Genomic DNA, 22,172 nt, shown 5'->3' with positions numbered 1-22,172 from the left:
AAGGGAATAATTGTAAATCGTGCATCATAGAAAGCATTTCAGATCAGACAGCAAACAGAAATAGCTACGCTGGTGCAAGTCAACAGCCACCCTCAAAAGAGGGGAACTGAGCACAAACACAATTAAAAACCTGACTAGTTCTTTCGGTTTATCATGTTAGCAATTAAATAGCCCCAGTGAAGTTAACACCTATAAACAAGGTGTGGGTGGAAAGCATCGCTTACACCTTTCCTGCTGCTGTGGCTGCTGCTGTCTCGCAGGAGACTGAGTGCCTAGTCATCGGTCGGCCATTCTGTAACACACTGCTTCTAAACAGCTGTAGAAATATGTAATATTTGTTTATTATTTTACAAAGAAAGATGTTTTATAAACAATCCAGACTGCAGATCTAATATCAAGTGCTCCTTAGCAAGGGCACGATCAACAAAGCTTCCACAAATGCACAACAAACAAATTACGTAACTGCGAAATTGAACTCTTAAACAGCATGACAAACTTCTCCATGTGTGACTACACACATATAGTTAAAAGCTATAGTTAGGCTACTTCCACAGAAGTACCTACACAAAAACGAAGCCAGTTTCAACAGTAATTTCAGTGGCTAATCCTGGCACTATTATGCCTAAAACAGAAAAGTCTGCTGGAAAGAGAGCACTTAGGTGTGATCCTTTTTTAGGTTAAGGCACAAAGCAGGTTTCAGAATCGATTCACTTGCAAGCAAACACAAACGCAGAAACAGTGTTATGTGATGCTACAACAACTTCCCAGAGAAAAATTAATCCCTGAAGAGTACATATTTGACAACATAGGCAGGCTAAGACCTTCTAAAATTTCACCTTGAATATATATTTTTATGTAGAAGTCCTTCACAAAATTGAAGTGTCACAATTGCTGTTGATAAATCATACGAAACCATCATGAATATGTGCAAGGAATTTGCCTGCGTGGGAAAAACTTACACCTTTCCACAGGGATACCTTTTCCTTCTTCCTTCCTTTTCTACAGAAACCTGTAGAAAAATACATAATTTCTTACGTGGAATGTTTGCCAGACACAAAGGGGACCACATTTCTATCAAAGTTGCTTAAATACATCACATTTTGTATCATAAATAGATTACATATCTGTTCTTCCCATGGATAGAGCCTCTAAAGTGGAAAAACTCTTCAGGTTTCTTTTCCCACTATTTGCTACAATGCAACAGTTTTTAGTTAAATAAATTACCCCTAAAAATAACAAGGGAGAGTGATCGTGGATGTGTCTGGTATTAGAAATGATCAAATACTCGATAGGGAAACAATAATTAAATCTGGTTGGGACTAAGTTACAGCAGTATCACAGACCAGGTATATGCTACATCTTTTCTCATTTTCTTCCTTCTTCCCCAAAATCAAGGCACTAATTAATCAAGAACTGACACCAATCAAAGCCTCCTCTGAAAGGAATTTTTATGTGCTACAGTCCATAAGCAGGAAAGTTCTGCTGCAAATGTACACCAGCACTGATGCAAACCAACAGCCTCTATGTTGCCACTCACCCTGCTACTGCCACATTAGCCACCACTCCCTTGCAGATCCACCTCAAAGCTCTTTTCTTCACTACACTGGGTATTGCATCCAGCTTTTCACAACAGACCAGAATGCTAGGTAAAGCCTACCAATAACCCATGGAAAGAAAGTTTATAGTTTCATACTAATACATTACAAACCAATGAAGTGAAAAGTATACTGGAAAAAGCTATATATTGTAGGTCTCCAGTGTCTGCAATTCAGTTCTCTTCCCTTTTTAAAATCATGGAGATTTCTGTAACTTTGATATCTGTAAGGGGAACAATCTAAAGACAAAAAAATAACAGTTACTCTGAAAGCTGCTATCATCTTATCCATAGAACTATCCAGTTCTATTCCTTTAATGCTTACGTTTTAAGATTGACTAATTCCACATACACTTACTAAGCATTAGCTGTATTAATTCAGCTATTTATACATATAAAAGAATCATCCAGGAGCATGCTATTTCTGCATAATACTGCCAGCCAAAATAACAGGATACTTCATGCATAAAAAGAATCCACCACATCAAGAAGAACAAAATACATTTTCAGCATTTTTGAACCTTACCAATAATCTTTATTTTACAAATTTTATTTTATTTTAGCATTAACAGGAAAAAATTAAAACTGATCTAGTATGAACAACTTCTTTCGGCTACAGTCTGAGATACAGTCACATAAACTAGCAGGGAATGAGCCCAAGAGGGAGTTCACAGCATCAGAGCTTCCACGAAGAAAACACTCAAGCGCATGCCTTTACGCAGGAATAAATGCCAAGTTATTTAACCTACTAATCCACATTTACTAATCTAGTGTGTCAACATGCTTTAAATTTCCATCTTCACTTAGCCCTCTGCAACTTGTGTGCAAGCCCAAACTCTAACTAGGTGTGACCATCTTTTGCAACCTGCAACTTGCATGGCAAAAAGTCTTTGTATCAGAGTGGCATTTGAAACGCTGTCTGTGCCTCTGAGTGTTGGGGAAGACCTTCCAGCATCAACCAGCAGGCAGAGAGGACAAGTGACTACTCTCTAACAGCATCACTACCCTTTTGCGGAGGGAGGAGGGCTCAGGAGCACAGCTTTGGCCTTGCTAGCTCCTGCCAAACTCCTGCCCAGCAGTCCTTAGGGCACCTCACCTCTAGACACATAATGTAACCCTGATGCAGAAACTGCATGTGACCATGTGATCAGTGCAAACCACTCAGGAATCAAAAGCCACTTTCAGCTCCAATTTTTGCCGCTTTATCATCTAAACCCCCCCCCCCCAAAAAAAACCTTATTGCACAAGACACCACGCCACTTTAAGCCACTGAGCAAATGGGCAAGAGCAACGGTGGCATGGCACGCAAAACCCCGAAGCATCTACTCAATCAGTTTCTCATGGAAGGGAATGCTTCTTTTGACGCATTTCACATGTATTAGAAATCTTACTATGGGTGTTCTCATGGATTTAAATGCTTCTGAAGAGCATCATGGGCAAACAAGGGCAAATTCATGCACTTTTAGAGCAAGTAAAAAAACAAACAAAAAAAAAAAGTGCTGGGAGAGAAAAGCAAAGGCAGAACATAAGGTACCTAAATTCCACATGGTTTTTATGATATATAAGAGCATCTTCTCATTGCACAATAAACAACTGTGACCCAATGACTGCCACATCTAATCATTCCTTCTCCTTCCCTGCTTCTCAGTCAGGTTCTGCATGTCCAGCAGTTCTTCTTGCTTCACTGCACGTTCTGCTCTGAGCTACTCTGGCTCATTGCAAATGAGCAGGTTGAAGAAGCACTTTAGTTTTGCACGCTGCAAAAGGGAGGTGTCTAATGGTGCTACTTTCCTGATGCTGTCTGAAGTAAGGGTGTGATGTAGGGTTCATAAAGGTACTTCCTTAAGTTTCTTAATCTGGGCATTATTCAAAATCTGAGAGCAAAGACTCAGTGCTGAGAAAGCATGTGCAGTCTGAACCTTTTTATCTGGCCTTTAAGGACAAGTTTGCTGCGTCAACTGCATCTTTGATATTTCACCATTTTTGACAGTTCGGTAACTTTGAGCATGGCTTGCAGTTACTTCACCTTGACTTTATTTTCTGTTACTGCCAAGAAAACATAACCGTTACTTTGCACAAGCCATCATTATCTTCACAACCCCCTTCTAATGACTAATACATATTTCTAGAACTGTTAGAAGTGAGAGAGATACCCAAACAAAGCAGAAGAAAGATTACCTAAAAATGGAACCTCATTTTGAAAGTTAAATATCCAGTTACAGAAATGAGATTTTTCCATGGAGTCAGTGTAAGTATTAACCTTCTAAACAGTCCAAGATGAAAACCTCTACCAACCTTCATGATACTTGTAGTTTTACGTCAGATTCATATAGCACTGCTGTTACAGTGCAATACTGCAGCTGTTTAGTCACATGCTATAGTGTAATAATGCAGATATTTACTAAAGTATGTACCAGATATACTTTTTTTTTGTTTCTCAGTCAAGACATACACCAAAAAGATTTTTAATGAGCTGTGTATAGGCAGATATTTACAGCACATCCACAGTTGGTGACATGCTGAGTCAAGCCCACGTTTGACCTGACAGAGGGATCCCCATGGCTCTGTGCAATGCCACCGCACCAGTTAGTCCTGCACACAGTCAGGTCAGACCAAGCACATCCTTTTTCTCACTTGCCTGGAAAGGAGATAGTATCTGATGAGGAAATGGCACTTTGACCACCAATTTTATGTACTGAAGCCTGGAATCAGCTAGCCCATCTAGCTCAAAGCTCAATTCATCACGCATAGGCTCAGGTAACTCACAAAGCAAGTAAATACTGCTTAGTCCAACCGTAGTTATAATTACTCAATATAGCCACTCAGTAAAAGCTTCATTTAACTCTGCCCAGTTAGTTGACGGTGGTGAGTAAAACTATACTGACTTGATAAGGAAGTAGAATTTAAAAAACAAACATACCCTATTCTGCAAAGTCTAGTAGACTTACAGCTATAGAAGAGACAGCAACGGTATTTTCACAAACTATAACAAGACGGGATTTCATATCTAGACATAAGACAAAGATCCTAGCTGAATGTTGAACCGATTTGGAAAATTACTCCAGTAGAGTGGTGGCTGTCATCATTTCCTTCTATAAAGTACAGCATAATAAGCAAAGAAACATATAGAAGGAAAGTAATATCCCATCAGAACCTACATTCTCAATTTCCAGGCATTTAATTCAATTCAATTATAAGCATGAATGGCCATGCCTACAAAAATGCAACCCTTTGCATTCACTTCTTGGTGACTACTGACCATTTTGTATTGATTAACTAACAATTACTTAGAACAAATAATATAAAGTAGCTTTAAAACTAGCTATGATAGCATTGACTCTCACAGTAAAATCTTACATCAAATATACCAAAACCTACGGCAAGTTAAATTTTTAATCAAACACTGAATACTGTAACATTTTATGCGTATCAACTAAGAGGATACAGACATTTTCAGGCTGGTTTTTGGTTTCGGGTTTTTAAGTATTAAGATACTGATATGGAGTTTTAAATTTATCATCATTATTAGTGGCAGCACCTAGAGTATGACTAGCTCAAAAGTTTTCAATGCAATTACAGTAAGAGTGGTCTCATTTAAAAAGATTCACTGCATCAGCACTAATGTTGCAGTTGTGGCGGTCCGAGACTACAACAGAAAAGACTATTTAGGGAGATGTAATCCCCTAAAACAGGCTAATACTTCAATTATTTAACTGGTCCCCATCCAGTACCTACCCATTTTAGGGAAAATATCAAGCTGAAGGTAGGACTTCTGTGTCAAATTTGTCTATTTTTGCCTACATAACAAGGACTAGAAAGAAAAAAGCCCTTGTAACAACTAAATACTTAAAGTCAATTCCCGTATGTTAGATACTAATTCAAAGTAAGTACTACTTATCCACAAGTGCCTGGCAGCCGGGGAAGCAAGGCAGAAGGAACAGCATGGTGCGTCAGCCATCACCACCCCTTGCCAACAAGACGAGGTGAAGGGCAAAGACTTTGCTGGCTGTGGTGCACTCCACGGCACAGTGACATGCCCAGGGTGAGCGGCACTCAGCCCAAGGAGGACTCAGTCCCACCCCTGTGGAAACCCTGCAGGGCCATCACAACGTCACCAGCTTCTCCATCAATACCTCCAGCAACTGGTAAATCCCCACCGTGGAACACCACCTAAGATAGCATTAAATGGATTTGGATATATTTATCTTTAATGTTAAGAGTCTGAAAGCAATAAAGCTCACAAATTTGGGGATATCCAGGGTGATGTCCCATTTATAAATACTGTTTACAACGTCAAGTGCCATTGGGGGCAAATATTTACTAAAGAAGTAGGCCTAACTAAAGTTTTGAAAGTAAATATTTTTCTTGGCCAAACTAAAAATTTTTATCCTGATCTGTATCTCCTAAGCTAAATAAATTCTAGCCCAGGTCTCGTTTGATAGCTAAGATTTTCCTGAAGGGACATGTTACAACATAAGCCCTTGCCTTAGCTTTAGTTATAAAATGTTAATTAAATACAAGTAGAAAATATAAGTGATTCCTACTGACATCAAACAAGCTTTTTTAAAAATCTGATTAAGCTGCTCACCAGCACTGATATCCCATATATAAAAAAGGGAGTGCTAGTTCTTCACTGCTGAATTAGGAAGTTATTTTTAGCTTTGTCAAGAAATGAGTAACTGAACAAATGTACAATGATACCTGCGCACAAAACAAACCACAATTAAAAGTGAGGTAGCAAAGTTCCTACAGAAAAGCATATCACAATAAGATACTTATTAAAAATATCCACTGAAACCTCACCTGAAATACCCTGCTGTTCATACAAAGCCTTAATCACCTTCAAATAAAGCAAGAATGAGCATGTATAGCAAAAAAAAAAAAAAAAAATTAAAAAATAAAGTCTTTCTGCACTTTAATCTCAGGCTTTTACGTACTTGCTACCACTGCAAAGCTGGTAATAGCCCTCAAGGCAAGGAGAACTCTGAGGATAAGGCTAGAAATTTCATACAAACAAAGCACTTGTTGATTCTCCATCACAGTTTCCTATTGCTTAAAGTTTACTTGTCAGCCAAGACACATTCCTCAGAAAACTGTATTTGGTTTAATGATACCAGTAGGAATCATGTTTTAAATCACCAGACTATATTACAGTGCTACAAGTATTCATAGCTACATTTTTATTGATTACAAATGCTGTCTTTTACTCGGCAAAATGCTCATCTTGTATCGAGACTTCAGTCTACATTATTTTCTAAAATGCAGAAAAAAATTGAAGTAGAACATAGACATTGAGAAAAGAATGTGTTGATTGCACTCTGTTCTACTGGATTTCTAGATAAATCTCGACGGTACACGTACTTCTGAAATTCAAGATACACCTCAAGCTCAAGCCTAGGACACCGCTACATTTTTACAGAGGAGCACAGAAACTCTTGCTAAGGGCCATTAAAATCAATGGAAATGCGTTAACATAAAGGTCTAACTCATTAGTAACAAAGTTGCAAGTTATAGCCATAATAATTGCTCTTCCTTTGAATTTCCATTGGAAGAGAAACAGTTAAATATTACCCTTGCTTTTCTGTGGTAAGAAACCCTTGCGAGCCTGCAAAAGACTGTACGAAGCACTTGTAATTTTAAAATTTCTAATTTGTCTTCCCTCTTTCCCGAGAGTTGCAACATCTTGAATTCTAACCCGAATGCTTTGAATTCTGAAGCAGATAAAGTACAGCGCACTGCTCACTTTAAGAAAGCACAAGGTCATTCCTTTCTCCCACTAAACACACACAGAAAACTAAGCATTAGATGCCAGCCCTGACTTTATTAATTATTTCATTTTTTTTAAGCAAAATTTCCTGTTGACGATCCTATTTTAGGCCAAGAGCACAAGTTTTTCTACACAAGCTGCTGTACTCCTATCAAAATACACACGGTTTGAATCAGCAAACAAAGAGGAGCCGCTCGGTGACGTCCGCTTCATTCGCTCTAACTCGCTCCCCCGCCACGCACAAGAGCAATATATTTTATCTCTGAGCTGATTTGTTGGTGCTGGTGAAGGTTATTTGTTTTAAAGACTTAACTCGCCTACTTTTGGCTGGTACGGCCAGAACGTCGCGATTAATTACTAGACTTACACTCAGGAGAGACTGGCTTGATAGCAGATTCTGGAAGAAAGGAAATACGCGTTGAAGTATTTCGTTTTTACTAACACAATAGTGAAAAGAGAGCGGGCAAACCCCCTTCCTCGGTGCATGTTTCGCCCAAGCACGAGCAGAGCAGCCCGGTGCTGCCTCCTGCCTGAAGCCCCCGCTCCAGCTCACTCCTCGCCTCTGCAAAGCGCAAAAACGAGTTAAAAAGGAGCGCTCCGAACCAAAGCCTGGGCGCACACAGGCGGCTCTTTCCCGAGGGAGACGCTCCTCGCCGCTGGGGAGCCCTCTGCCCAGCGAGGAGCCGCTCCGCCAGCATCCCCTGGTCCTTTCCCTCGCATCAAAACTCATCGCTTTAATTATTTCAAGGTGGGGATGCCGCGCGGCGGCGAGATGCCTCCGTCTCGGAGCCAGCACGCTTAACCACGCGGATTAAACATTCCCCACGCTGTTTACTTCACAGATCTTCCCTTCTTCCCCCCTCTCCCAGCGGCGAGAAGAGCCACCTACCCGTGCAGAACCCGCCGAGCATCGCGGGGTCGCAGCCGGCTCCCAGGCAGGGCGCGCTGCCTTCCATCCTTCCCCACCGACCCCGGCATTCGGCGGAGGGGAGAGCAGACCCTCCCCGAGCCGCCGCCGCCGCTGGAACCCGGCGAGAGGCTGGAGGGGGCGGGCAGGGAACGAAGCCCGGCGGCTGCCGCAGGGAGGGGCCAGGCCGGGGACGCCAGCCCCCTCCGCGGGCGCTGCTGCCCCGCCGCCACCGCGGCCCCGGTGCCCTCCGCTCCGAGGACACTGCAGCTCGCAGACCTGCTTCCAAGTAGGAAGCCGGACGATGGTTACACACGCAGATAGGGTCTTGCACACTTTCCCACCTGAAATCCCAATGCACCCTCAGCACAACGTCCTTCTCTCTAAATTGGAGAGGTATGGATTTGATGGGTGGACTGGTGGGTGGATAAGAAACTGGTTGGATGGTCGTATTCAGAGAGTAGTGGTCAATGGCTGGAAGTACAGATGGAGATCCGTGACGAGTGGAGTCCCTCAGGGTTCCGTACTGGGACCAGCGCTGTTTAATATCTTCATCAATGATATAGACAGCGAGATCAAATGCACCCTCAGCAAGGTTGCAGACAACACCAAGCTGACCAGTGCAGTTGCCACACCAGAAAGACGGGATATCATCCAGAGGGACCTGGACCAGCTGGAGAAGCCAGCCTGTGAGAACCTCATGAGGTTCAACAAGGCCAAGTGCAAGGTCTTATCTTACACCTGCGTTCAGGCAATCCGCTGTTTCAATACAGGACAGGGATGATGTGCTTGAGAGCAGCCCTGCAGAGAAGGACTTGGGGGTGCTGGTCGATAAGAAGCTCGACATGAGCCGTCAATGCATGCTCGCAGCCCAGAAGGCCAACCATGTCCTGGGCTGCATCAAAAGAAGCGTGGCCAGCAGGGCGAGGGAGGGGATTCTGCCCTTCTATTCCTCTCTTGCGAGACCTCATCTGGGGTATTGTGTCCAGTTCTGGAATCCACAACATAAGAAGGATATGGAATTGTTGGAACAGGTCAAGAGGAGGGCTACAAAGACAATCAGAGGGCTGGAGCACCTCCCGTATGAGGACAGGCTGAGAGAGCTGGAGTTGCTCACCCTGGAGAAGAGAAGGCTCCGAGGAGACCTTATGGCGAACTTCCAGTACCTGAAGGGGCTACAGGAAAGCAGCGGAGGGACTTTTTACAAAGGCATGTAGTGACAGCACTAGGGGCAATGACTTTAAATTGGAAGGGGGACAATTTGGACATTAGGAAGAAATGCTTCACAACGAGGGTGGTGAGGCCCTGGAACAGGCTGCCCAGAGAAGCTGTGGATGCCCTTTCCCTGGAGGTGTTCAAGGCCAGGTTGGACAGGCTCTTGGGCAGCCTGATCTAGAGGTAGGTGTTCCTGCCCATGGCGAGGGTTGGAACTGGATGATCTTTATGGTCCCTTCTAACCCAAACCATTCTATGATTCTATGATTATTGTACCAAAGCCTGTCTGTCCATGTGTCAGAGACACCAGAGATATAATGGCAAAGCACAATGCAACATGGCAAGTTCATGGTGGGGGAGGGGGCACAGAGAGGGAGGGAGTGGTTGTTTGTTTAGTATTATATTTGAATATTTTTCATATGACATCTTTTGAGATGAAAAAGCACTGACACCCCTGGCAATATACTTGTATCCATTATATTAAAATAAAGCAAAACATCAAGGCTTAGAAGCATCAGCTTTGCAAACCAAACACACTATTCAGCAGAAGGGAACTGGTATTACAAACGCATTACAATCTATTTAGCATGATCATGATTTCGCCCGTCTTGCAAGATGAAGCACAGCCAGATGAGAACTAATGAATGCAACATGTGTTCGTTCTTTTGGTAGCCGTGCCTGAAGCCAATTGGCAGAATGACTACAGCAAGATAAATGTCAAAACAAAACTATTTGTGAATATGTAGTGCATATATTTTGCCGCCTCTATCATACTTTAAATAGTTCATTATTTTCAAGCTTTGCAAGCATATCAAATAACTCTGGATTAAAGCTTTGATTTCCAGACAAAAGTGGGATAGTAAAAAAAAGGAAACAAAAAAAAAAACCCAAAAACAAAACAGAGGGAAATCCATGACTCCGTTCAAAAATAAGGAGGGGCAGCACTTTTTTCCACCCTCACAAACTGTTGATAAGAAGTTTCATAACAACATATGTGCTTAAGACAGAACACAATGGAGTTTGTATGTCTTCCCCAGAATTATCAATGTACATAATTTCAGCAGTATCTTTATTTTCCAGCATCTCCTGCCACATCAGAGAAATCACTCTGCAGTGATTAAAGAAAGAAAAAAAAAAAGAAAAAAAAAAAAAGACAGGGGCAGTCAGCCTAACATATCGCTGCAGTATGAAGCCAGCTAGCCAACTACTGTCATTAATAAAAGGAAGGGACCAAGAAACTGAATGGTAGAAGACAATAAACAGTAAAAGGCAAGGGCACACAGCTAAGGAATGGGACTTGACCAGCGCCAAAGGCTTCAACACACAGTCACGGGACCAGGACTAAGAACTCATGCTTCCAACTTGTCCCAAATGTTGTTACACCACATCATCAGATTAAACAACCTTCACTGCAAGATGAAATACTATCATCTTAGATGGGTTGGACATACAGGATTATTTAGTATGCACAGATAAATATTTTAATATTTCTTTAAGCTCAACATCCTTCCTAATACAACTATGAAGCCTCAAATGAAATTGCAGGCAAAAAAACCTCCATGAGGCCAAATAGACATTGTATGTGCAAGTAAAGACCAGCACAGAGAGCAGAGGAAGGCTTCATTTGCTGGTCAATGAGAAGCTCGACATGAGTTGGCAGTGTGCACTCGCAGCCCATAAGGCCAACCATGTCCTGGGCTGCATCAAAAGAAGCGTGGCCAGCAGGTCGAGGGAAGTGATTCTGCCCCTCTACTCCTCTCTTGTGACACCTCATCTGGAATACTGTGTCCAGTTCTGGAATCCTCAACATAAGAAGGAGATGGAACTGTTGGAACGGATCCAGAGGAGGGCTACAAAGATGACTGGAGGGCTGGAGCACCTTCCCTACCAGGACAGGCTGAGAGAGTTGAGCCTGTTCAGCCTGGAGAAGAGAAGGCTCCAAGATCTCATAGCGACCTTCCAGTACCTGAAGGGGGCCTACAGGAAAGCTGGAGAGGGGCTATTCACAAAGGCTTGCAGGGATAGGACGAAGGGGAATGGGTATAAACTGGAGTGGGGCAGATTTAGACTGGACGTTAGGGAGAATTTCTTCGCTATGAGAGTGGTGAGGCACTGGCACAGGTTGCCCAGGGAGGTTGTGGCTGCCCCATCCCTGGAGGTGTTCAAGGCCAAGTTGGATGGGGCCTTGGGCAGCCTGATCTAGTGGGATGTCCCTGCCCACGGCAGGGGGGGTGGAACTGGATGATCTCTAAGGTCCCTTCCAACCATAACTACTCTATAATTCTATGTTTTGCCATTTTAAGTGGCCATTAGTGCTTTGAATGATGACAGATTACATACAACTGTCAGGAAGCATCCAATGTAGTTCAAACTCATAATTTTTTTTTAGAGCAAGTAAAACACTTTGTGTAAAAAAAAGTTAGGAACTCTTACTGTACTAAAGGGATATGAAATACTGATATTTCCAGATATCTATGACTCTGACTTTTAGCTCTAAAAAGAATGGATTTCCTTGGCATAGAAAAAAAAAGTTGCATTAGGGCTGTATTTTAAACAGAGATTAATGGCTAGTGAATCAAAAGCATGCAGGGTGAACCCAAATAAACCAAAGCAAACACCAGAGCAGCTTCAGAATTATTCTCTGCATGCTAACGTTTGGAATTAGATTTCTGACGGACTAGTGTATACAGCTCCCTCTGAAAATGGCAGAAACAGTCTCCACACCTCACCTGCTCCCTGCTGGGCTGAGAATGTGATCGAAATTCCTTGACTTGCCTTTAAATCTCTCATGAAAGCTATAACTTCTCATTAGGATTTTCCACTTTTCCAGCTCTGGCCCATGCCTGTTCTTCAAAGCAATCTCGCTGTCTTAGCAGCTGTCTACTTCCAACCGTTTCAGGCTTAAACACTATTTGAGGCTCCTCTTCTCCTCTGTAATTTAACACAAATAGTGGGGGAAGAGGCGGTACTCCTCTTAAGTATTTTAGGTAAGTACAAATGATCAAACAAGTACTTAAAACATAGCACAGACTAAACCAAAACATATAGATGTAGGCAAGTAACCTTTGCCTAGATAAAAACATCTCAGAATATTAGTAGCCCAAAGTACAATGTTACACTATGTAAAAACCAACCCTCTGCAATCTGGCATAATAAAGCCGGTTGAAGATCAGGAACAGAGCCCAGCATATTAGTCATATAAGTCATGGACCAGGTAATCTTGAGTGCTATCATGAAGCACATGCAAGAGAACTGGGTGATCAGGCCCAGTCAACATGGGTTTACAAAAGGCAGATCTTGCCAAACTAACCTGATTGCCTTCTATGACAAAATCACTCGACTACTGGATGGGGGAAAGGCTGTGGATGTAGTCTTCTTGGACTTCAGTAAAGCCTTTGACACAGTTTCTCATAGCATTCTGCTTCAGAAACTGTCAGCCTCTGGCCTGGACAGGCGCACACTCTCCTGGGTTGAAAACTGGTTGGATGGTCGGGCCCAGAGAGTGGTGGTAAATGGAGTTAACTCCAGCTGGAGGCCAGTTACAAGTGGGGTTCCTCAGGGCTTGGTAGTGGGTCCAGCTCTGTTCAATGTCTTTATCAATGACCTGGATGAAGGCATTGAGTGTACCCTCAGCAAGTTTGCAGATGACACTAAGCTGGGAGGAAGTGTCGATCTGCTGGAGGGTAGGGAGGCTCTGCAAAGGGATCTGAACAGGCTGGACTGCTGGGCCGAGGCCAATGGCATGAGGGTTAACAAGGCCAAATGCCGGGTCCTGCACTTGGGGCACAACAACCCTATGCAGTGCTACAGACTGGGGGAAGAATGGCTGGAGAGCTGCACGGAAGAGAAGGACCTGGGGGTGCTGGTTGACAGCCGACTGAACATGAGCCAGCAGTGTGCCCAGGTGGCCAAGAAGGCCAACGGCATCTTGGCTTGTATCAGAAATGGGGTCACCAGCAGGTCCAGGGAGGTTATTCTCCCTCTGTACTCAGCACTGGTGAGACCGCACCTTGAATACTGTGTTCAGTTCTGGGCCCCTCACCACAAGAAGGATGTTGTGGCTCTGGAGCGTGTCCAGAGAAGAGCAACAAAGCTGGTGAGGAGGCTGGAGAACAAGTCTTACGAGGAGCGGCTGAGAGAGCTGGGGTTGTTTAGCCTGGAGAAGAGGAGGCTGAGGGGAGACCTTATTACTCTCTACAACTACCTGAAAGGAGGTTGTGGAGAGGAGGGAGCTGGCCTCTTCTCCCAGGTGACAGGGGACAGGACAAGAGGGAATGGCCTGAAGCTCCATCAGGGGAGGTTCAGGTTGGATATCAGAAAAAAATTCTTCACAGTAAGAGTCATTGGGTACTGGAACAGGCTGCCCAGGGAGGTGGTCGAGTCACCTTCCCTGGAGGTGTTTAAGGAACGGGTGGATGAAGTGCTGAGGGACATGGTTTAGGGAGTGTTAGGAATGGTTGGACTCGATGATCCAATGAGTCCTTTCCAACCTTGTGATTCTGTGATTCTGTGATATTGCATAAACACGGGCTCAGGTTTTGTTTGTTTATCCCCAACATACAGATACCTATGAACATTACGCATCTGGTAATGTTCTGGAAAGAACAGAGGATGTCTCAAAAAATCACAGAAGCATCAGCCAGATTTAGAATCGATGGAAGGAGTCATTTTGGACACACGTCAAGTTTTCATACACCAAAACCCACTCCAAACCATCTTTTTTTTTCAGAGCAAATGGTTCTTCCAGCTTTTGAAGGGAGCCACAGGAACTCTTTGGAGTCATCATTGTCACATGAAGAGTCAAAAGCAGGTTCTCCTGCTCCATACCCCAGTCATTGACTTCATTGAACCAGCCCCAGCCAAGGGAACTGGCAGCACTCCTGTCAAAGCCACTACACCCCCCAGCCACACAGACTGCAGAACAGACCTTCTCCCCAGGACACCTTTAGTAATTAAAATCAAAGAGGAAGATTATTTATTCAGTTCACTTGGCAAGCAACCCTGTTACTGATAACTGCAGTTACATGGAATTTGGAAAAATTCTAAGCCTGTTTTCACAGAACAAGGTTCACCATCTCCTTCAAATTTAGGAGACTAGATCCAAGAGCTGCTGCATGAGACAATCACCTTATCTTCCCTTCAAAGGATTACTGGAAACTCTCCCTACCTGCCTTTCCTTCAGAAAACCTGTAGCTCTAACGGTAACTAAACAATGTAAATTGATAACTGTACTGAGACTAGTTTAATGACTCTTGCTGCTGAGCTGCATGAGGGCAGCACTAGTTAATTCCATTTCTTTATATGTATAAAATTAATCATGTTTCTACTGGCAAACAATCCTTCAATTACTTTGCTTTCTTCTTTCTGAAAAGCAACTGCAGCAATGTTTCAGTTGGCAATTAACCTCATGGCCAAACAGTACCACCTTTCAGCATCTGCTTGCAGCTCTGTTCCAGGATTACCTTTACCCAATGGAAAACAGAATAGCAACAATTTCTTCAATAACTATCCAATTTCTAAAGATTTGAACGCTTTTACTCCACTTTCCTTATGGGGGAAAAAAATCCTTTCTGAAATCAAGAGACTGTTTTTAAAACCATGCTTTACCGCAGTCACCTAACTAGCATAACAGGTAAAAACCATCTCGTCAGATGACACAAAAATAATTAGGCACAGTTTTAAAACACGCACTTCAAGTTAAGGATGCTCATTGCATCAGGCCTGTTTCCAGCAAGACTTGCAAAGTGTACAGATAGCAAGCTATGAAAGACAAGGACAGCCTCTTATCCACGTCTGACTGCGGGATGCAGCAGCCTCTGATCCTTGCCCCTCCTCACTCCTCCTCTTCACTCCAGGTGCTGGCACTGTAATAACACCCATTAAAGTCCCATTCTCTGAAGCACTAATACCAAGAGTGACGGAAGGCAGGACCTTTGGCTACGATTAAGGTCACTTACAGTTGGCATACAGCAGCGCTACTGCTAAAATAAGCATCCTTGCCCTTCTGCATCGTTCTCATCCTCATCCTGTTCCTGCCACTGGCACAACAGCTCGTGGAGCTGCACAGGGAAGCACACAGGGAGTCTGAACAGGTTGAAAACTAAACTATCAACAGCAAAACAAGGAAACTCAGCAGGCCAGCCATATGACCTATGGCACAACAAACCACGTTACAGCAGCAAGGAGGTGGCAGCACCCACTGGAAGGAGCAACGGGAAACATGCCTGTCAACCCCAGCTCTGCCTGCAGATGACTTAAGGTGATTGTGAAACAGCTACACTTGTAAACCACATTTCACTGCCAGAAAATGGAGTGAAGCACAAACTGACAGAGAAGAGAGGGAAGTCCCCAAGAGACAGGTGCCAGGGCAGAATGTGGCAGAGAGCACACAGCAGTGTCAGAGGTCATTCCCTTATCATTCCTCTCAGATTCTAAACTGAGCTCCTTCATCCTACAGGTAATTTTGTCAAACAGAGCTAGCATGCAGAACACATGTACATCAAATCTTAAAACTGTCCTGAAGCTGTCTTCCAGAACTAAACAATACTCATGTCCATGTGGCCAATCGTTCCAGGAAAGGGATATAAAAAGGGAATTTTTTTTTTCATTAGCTAATTCACATTAAATGTGAATTTTAATGTGAATTAGCTAATGAAAAAAAAAAATTTAAAGAATTTTTTTTAAAAAAAAAGAAATTTTAATGTGGATTTTTCTTTTTTTCTATAAAAGAAAACCCACAAACAATGCACAAACGCACATTCGTATTTTAAGAATAACCACCTGGATGCTCATTAGTGTAAGGTGGATTTTCTGCCGCACCAGCTGCTTACTCTAATTTGCAGAAGTAGCTGCACCAGCTTGACTGAGGTGGCAGCAGGCTGATGTGGAGAGTAGGAAGGGTGGCAACGTTTAAAGCTGGTATTTCATTGAGCATAGCATCAAACCACAGCTGTAGCATGCTTTCCGCTGCCTGCTCAGAGCACTTGCACAGCAGACTGCTTGCAGCTGCTTTCCTGCCTACCTAGCAAATGCAATATGGAAATAACCAGCAAACAAGATGAAAATGTATTAAATCTAAAACACAGCCACAGAAAGGTTTCTCCTGTGAATTTTATTTTGGGCATGTGTTCCAGACCACAGTCCAGACCATGCATCTGACATAGTGGCCCGGGAAAATGTGCAACCCTGCCTCTTGAGAAAAGGAAGAATCTGAACAGCAGCATCCCTCTTGGCTGCAGTCCATATTTTTGTGGAGATCATTACAGTTTCATCGTTGGTCAAAAATAGATGCAGCTTCAAACACACAAGTTTTACATAACTCCTATTTTTGAAGCTACAGGTAAATCATATAAGATTGTTTAATATGAAGCATTTACTTTTTCTGAAAGTGATCAGCAAAATTTTGATTCTTAATAAACAAGTAACTGTTAGTCATAGTCATACCAAAGCTATGGTTATGGATTAGCTATAGTTAAGTGACTGCTGTCTAATCATTTAGCTCATGTCAACAGAAAGAAAAATGTTGCTACTGCCATGCAGAACTGAGGAAACAGTGGAGGAGAGACCAAATGCAAAAGCATTTTCTAACAAAGCATTTCCAATAAGTATCTACTCGTAGAAATACTACACTGCTTAAGAGTTGTTTATTCTTTCAATAAAAGATTAAATGCCATTCTTGCATATTAAAACATCTACAAACATTGCCTGTTTCCACTATCATAGTACTTCAGTGTTAACTACTTTTACTGCTTTTAAAAGTTGTAAAAATATAAACTAAACTAAGCATAAAAAACCCAACAGAATTAGTGAGTCCATTATTCATGACAGAGACCAGAGAGTTTCTCTTTGAGTATCCACTTTGAGATGCTAAGGAAGGAGAAGATCCTTTATGAAAACACAACCAACAAAAAGGACAATCCTTCACACAAAACTGATTCTTATTGGGGATGTCCAGCATGAGACCTGTGGAAGCACTGAAGGCTCGTACAGTGGGCAGCCACCTCAGGAGTTTACTGGGACGACATAATTCTTCATGTGAACAGAAAGCTACTGTGTGGGCAGCAGATAAGAGATGGGAAATGCATCTCAGAAGGTGGCTCAGATATAATCACATGTCTTGGTATGGCACATAAAAGAGGAAGAAAAACCACAGACGCTAATCTGGCTTCATCTAGATGGCTAAGAACACACCTTTTGGCTTCCAGAATTCTGCATACACCAGCAGAATCCAAATCTTCCCCTTGAGGGGTGGGGTGATCATCTCCACTTGTGACCATGCAGTATAAACACAATATCTCCAATTTAAATATTATCTAGTACACGCAAATGTGATGTAGGTGTCAGACCTTCAACTATTACAACACTTCAGAGTTTGACCTTATCAAAAGATCATTTACAGCCACACAGTTTTGACATATTATATATAACAGCTGTACAGTCCATAAATTAATTACCCTTCTGATGACACAGACTACTAAACAAAATGGCTTAAAGGGAATCTGTAGAGACAGTTTTACATCCGCGTCATTCCTTTAAATTTAGTTGCCAGCAGATTCTGTACTTTCAGTAAAATGGGTCACAATAATAAACATCATGGTTTGTTTACAAATGTAGGATTGAACTGTAGTGAAATCCTCAGGCAGGTCTTATGCCCTGTGCTGCTGGAAGAACATAAACAATATATGTATTTTTTTTAAAAAAATACAAATATGTAAACTCCAGTTTACTTTTCTTGGTTTTCAGTAGTGTTCTCAGTACTGTAGTTCAGCCTTACTTTAAAATTCGGTGAATACAAAATATGAAGAACAAGGCACACTATTTCAATGAATTGTTTGATAAAACATATTGTCGTCGGAAGGAACCAACTTGTTTCACACACAGAGGTCAAAAAAGGCCTTTCAACTAAGTCAACAAACGAAATATTCTGCACTAGAAGTCATGCTTACTTGAAAGTCTGAATAATATTATTGACACAAAATTATGTATTGACTTCCAATTTATTCTTCCTGTAGGAATAGCAATATTACAAAAAACTGACCCAACCAATACCATTGCCAGCCTCTCTGGAGAAAAAACAAAGGACAGCAAGAGACATCATTTTAACTGGTAGCTCCTTCATAGGTCAAGACTGAGGTCAACTTTTGACTACAGAAATGTGTGTTGATATTGCCAGAAACCCCATTCTATAGGTTAGGAAAAATAATTTCTTCCTCTGGATCATCAATACTGTTATGAGAGCTAAAGGTCAAAACAAAGAACAAAAAGGCTAATTGGGGGAGTGGGGAGAAGGGAAGCTTTGCTGTGCAGCAAATTAACTGACAGATTAAACAGGTGTGGTGTAGGCAAGGACACACCATGCTATGGGGAGAAAACACCACATAAGAAAAATAGAGAAGGTCCTTGGTGGCTTTAAGAAATGCAGTTGTATTTTCTAAGAATCCATCTTACCAAAGCTTCAGAGACCTACTAAAGGTCAGAAGCAGCAGGAATCTGACAATATCGTATTACGCAAGAGGCATTTCCATACACTGCAAAACCACCAGCCCTAGGAGGTGGGGATGGTTACAGCAGGATATGATCAAGCTCAACATATTCTTATTTCACCACAAGGAGTTTCTGTACTCCAGAGCTACCTAGTCATCGTCAAGTAATAAAAGCTGGAAGACAAGGGAACAATCTAAAACATACTGAAGTAACAACTTTAACAGGAATTTAACCAGCCTCAAATGAAGACTTCACCCATCTGTTCTCTGAAATGTATGAAAGTCCATGAACTGAGTGAATAAAATCTCAGCAGTGATGGGACTACAATTAAAAGCAACTTTTTCACTAGCAGAAGAGACAATCGTACTGAACGCTCTAAGCTCTTTAAGGCTTAGGATAAGGAATAATACACACACACATACATATATGCAAAGGAAGTAAACTGAAGACATGGAAACTATTCCTCCTCCCTACCTTTTTTTTGAAATACAGGCTATGGCAGAAACTATTTTTCTTAATACAAGGGGGTATCCCCAATCCATGAAGTCAGCAGGCTTCAGGTAACTAGCTACTTATGTCTAAGTTTACATAATCAAGACTGATAGGAGCACAATCCCACCACAGGGTTTTAGGTTTTAGATAAAAATTTGGTAAATACCTTTACACATCGTTTTTTTTAATGTAAATTTGGGTGGGTGGTTGTGTGTATATTTTTTAACACAAAGTTCTAACCTTCAGATAATCTGAACATACAACTTAAATTTGTATTATGTATTCCTTATAAAATGGACTGTAAACATTTTTTCTCATACTAGCTTTTATGATGATTAAAGTACACCACAAACCCAACTGGAGAATCACAGAACTGTAACATGTGGCTACACAGCTTTTCAATTATGGACATAATAAAGCATTATTATGTTCACAGCCTATGGTTTTTTTTCAACTTTTTAAAGTACGCGAGACTTGATCCCAAGACAGTCTTCAGCCATAAGAGATGTTCAAACTTAGTAAAGTCCTCTAAGTTAGTTAACAAAAATAAGTTGGTTTTAAATCATGTATACACCATAGGTCACACATGACCATTGAATTACTCAGTCCAGTGTACAGATCCTAACCCTCTGACTCGTTCTTCCTTTTTTTTATCCCTAAGAGAAAGAATTCCATTGTTTTAAAAAACGTTTTTCTCAAAACAAAGTTTCAAAAGACAACCCATAAAAGCAATTTATTTATCAATAAGTCTGTAATCAGCACAGGAGTTTACAGGACAGTGAGCAAATGACAAAATTACATTTCCAGCTAAGTTAAACTTAGCAGAAATGTTTTGCCCGCAATCACTATAAACAGGAAGACTCGGCTACTTCCTTCAACCAAGTGCTAGAGACTAACTAACACAACAGAGCCTGCACCAACATCTACCTGAAAGTAACAAACCTGTAATGCTGGACATCTTGTTATATTTCTCCTCTGGTTGTATTTACAGCATTAATATGCTTTTTCCATTTTCAGCATAAGTGAAAATCCTTCTACAGGAAAGCCCGCACTATCAAATTATATTGCAGGACAACAGAATTACAGGGATGGTATTAGGTAGCATTGAGAAGACAGGCTATAACCACGGGAAAGAAAATCCCAGTCCCTCTTTCTGAAGTCCTCACTAAATATTGTATGTTTCCTTAGGCGTCATTTGAGGACACATTCAATTTGCAAGGTAACTCATCTGAAGCAACCCTAGAGGCTGATCAAAACCACACATTTTCCATCTTCTATCAGATTGCTCAATATTCTTCCAACCCACAGGAAAATGAAGTGTAAAATTATACTACAGCAATCAGGAATTAATGAATTGTTTTAAGTCACTTGTGCAACTTTCCAACACTTGAATAGCTATGATATTTACATTTTAATATAAACATATTTGTATCTCAAAAGTAATCCTCAAAATAACTGTGGGGTTTTTTTCCCCTGTCATTATACACCTGCGTGTTGAGAAGTCTGTATCACCATGCAAAGCGCCTGACACGGGAGCCAGCTCCCTCCAGCACCTTTAAAACAAGGTCAAGAGAGCACAAGTTGTGGGCTGCAAATGACTGATTTTACACCTTTCAAGATCTTCTTAACAGAGGATTAAACTGAGGAAAAACATCTCAGAACTGTCTCTTGACAATTCAAGTCACTCATTTTGTTTTACCAAAGGAGAAGTACTTGATTTAGTCATTACCTGATTTGAGGAGTAATCAGGCACCTGATTTTATCTGCTTGGTTCCTATCAGATTTTATCTACTATCACTGCTATTACCATCCATTACGTAAAATACAGGTTTTAAAGCATACCTGCAATCAGAGGAAATCAGTTTGTTCTTGCATCATCCTGAAAATCCATGGAGGATATGTGTATTGGAGGGAGGTGGAGAGAAGTGGAGAGAAAAGGATTAAATTAAATAACAATTTGGAGGAAACATCTTGCCGGTTTCTGTTTCCACTGATGAAATCAGGCCTATGGCATTAAAAACAATGTGACAGAACACAGCTTATTTGCATTGTCTCCTTCCTTTTCTCATTTAAAAATCAATTGCTATCCTTAAGCAGGATATACATTGGAAGGAACAAAGTAGCCAAACAGTAAACTGAATTTGCAGTCAGATCCTCATTGTCCACCCCCAGAGCCACACAAAATGGTCTAGAGGTAGACTGCATTCAAGACCACTGAGTACGGTCATCGCGTGTCAACATCACCATGTGATTAGCATTTGGTCTACAGAAAATCTGGATGTTTATTTTCTTTAAAACTAAAGGCTGCCTGAATCTGTAATGGCAATAATTTTTAAATGTTCATTTAAAAGAGCACATTACTGACTTTCAAACCCAAGGCAACATCTTGGGCTGTCTGTATCACACATGTTTACGTGGTATGGAGTTCCTTGATGTAGGTGGGGAGAGTATGGTGACTTTCCAGCACAGGTCCACTCTCCTACTGACAGGATCTCTGAGCCAGATCCTGGCTGTGGGAATGAATCCAGACATCCCTGAAAACACGCTTCCAGATAAATGTTTTGAAGGCACCTCCCTTCAGCAAAAGGACTAGAGTGGAAATAACCCGTACTTGGCACGAACCTCTTAAGTCAGGAGTTTGATTTAGATCATCAGCAAATGAGCGGTTTAAATGAGATTCACTGTTGGAAGATTTGATTTGGTAAGAAATGCAG

General features: G+C 41.7%; 1 protein-coding gene across 5 annotated transcripts in view; it reads right to left on the bottom strand.

Moving 5' to 3' along the window:
- Positions 1-22,172, bottom strand: part of EML4 (EMAP like 4) — a 166,107-nt gene that overhangs the window by 87,895 nt on the left and 56,040 nt on the right. The window contains exon 1 of one of the 5 annotated variants that reach the window (XM_054061253.1): positions 8,251-8,329. The exons of the other annotated variants lie outside the window; for them this stretch is intronic. Within the exon in view, the coding sequence (XP_053917228.1) occupies positions 8,251-8,317 (67 nt within the window). The 5' untranslated portion in view covers positions 8,318-8,329. Of the gene's footprint in view, positions 1-8,250; positions 8,330-22,172 lie in introns of those variants that run through there. 5 annotated transcript variants of the gene reach the window in all.

The sequence above is a fragment of the Cuculus canorus genome, chromosome 3 (assembly GCF_017976375.1).
Source record: "Cuculus canorus isolate bCucCan1 chromosome 3, bCucCan1.pri, whole genome shotgun sequence".
Classification (NCBI taxonomy): domain Eukaryota; kingdom Metazoa; phylum Chordata; class Aves; order Cuculiformes; family Cuculidae; genus Cuculus; species Cuculus canorus.
The sequence above is the reverse complement of the archived record's forward strand: the minus strand, read 5'-3'. Positions and strand labels throughout refer to the sequence as shown.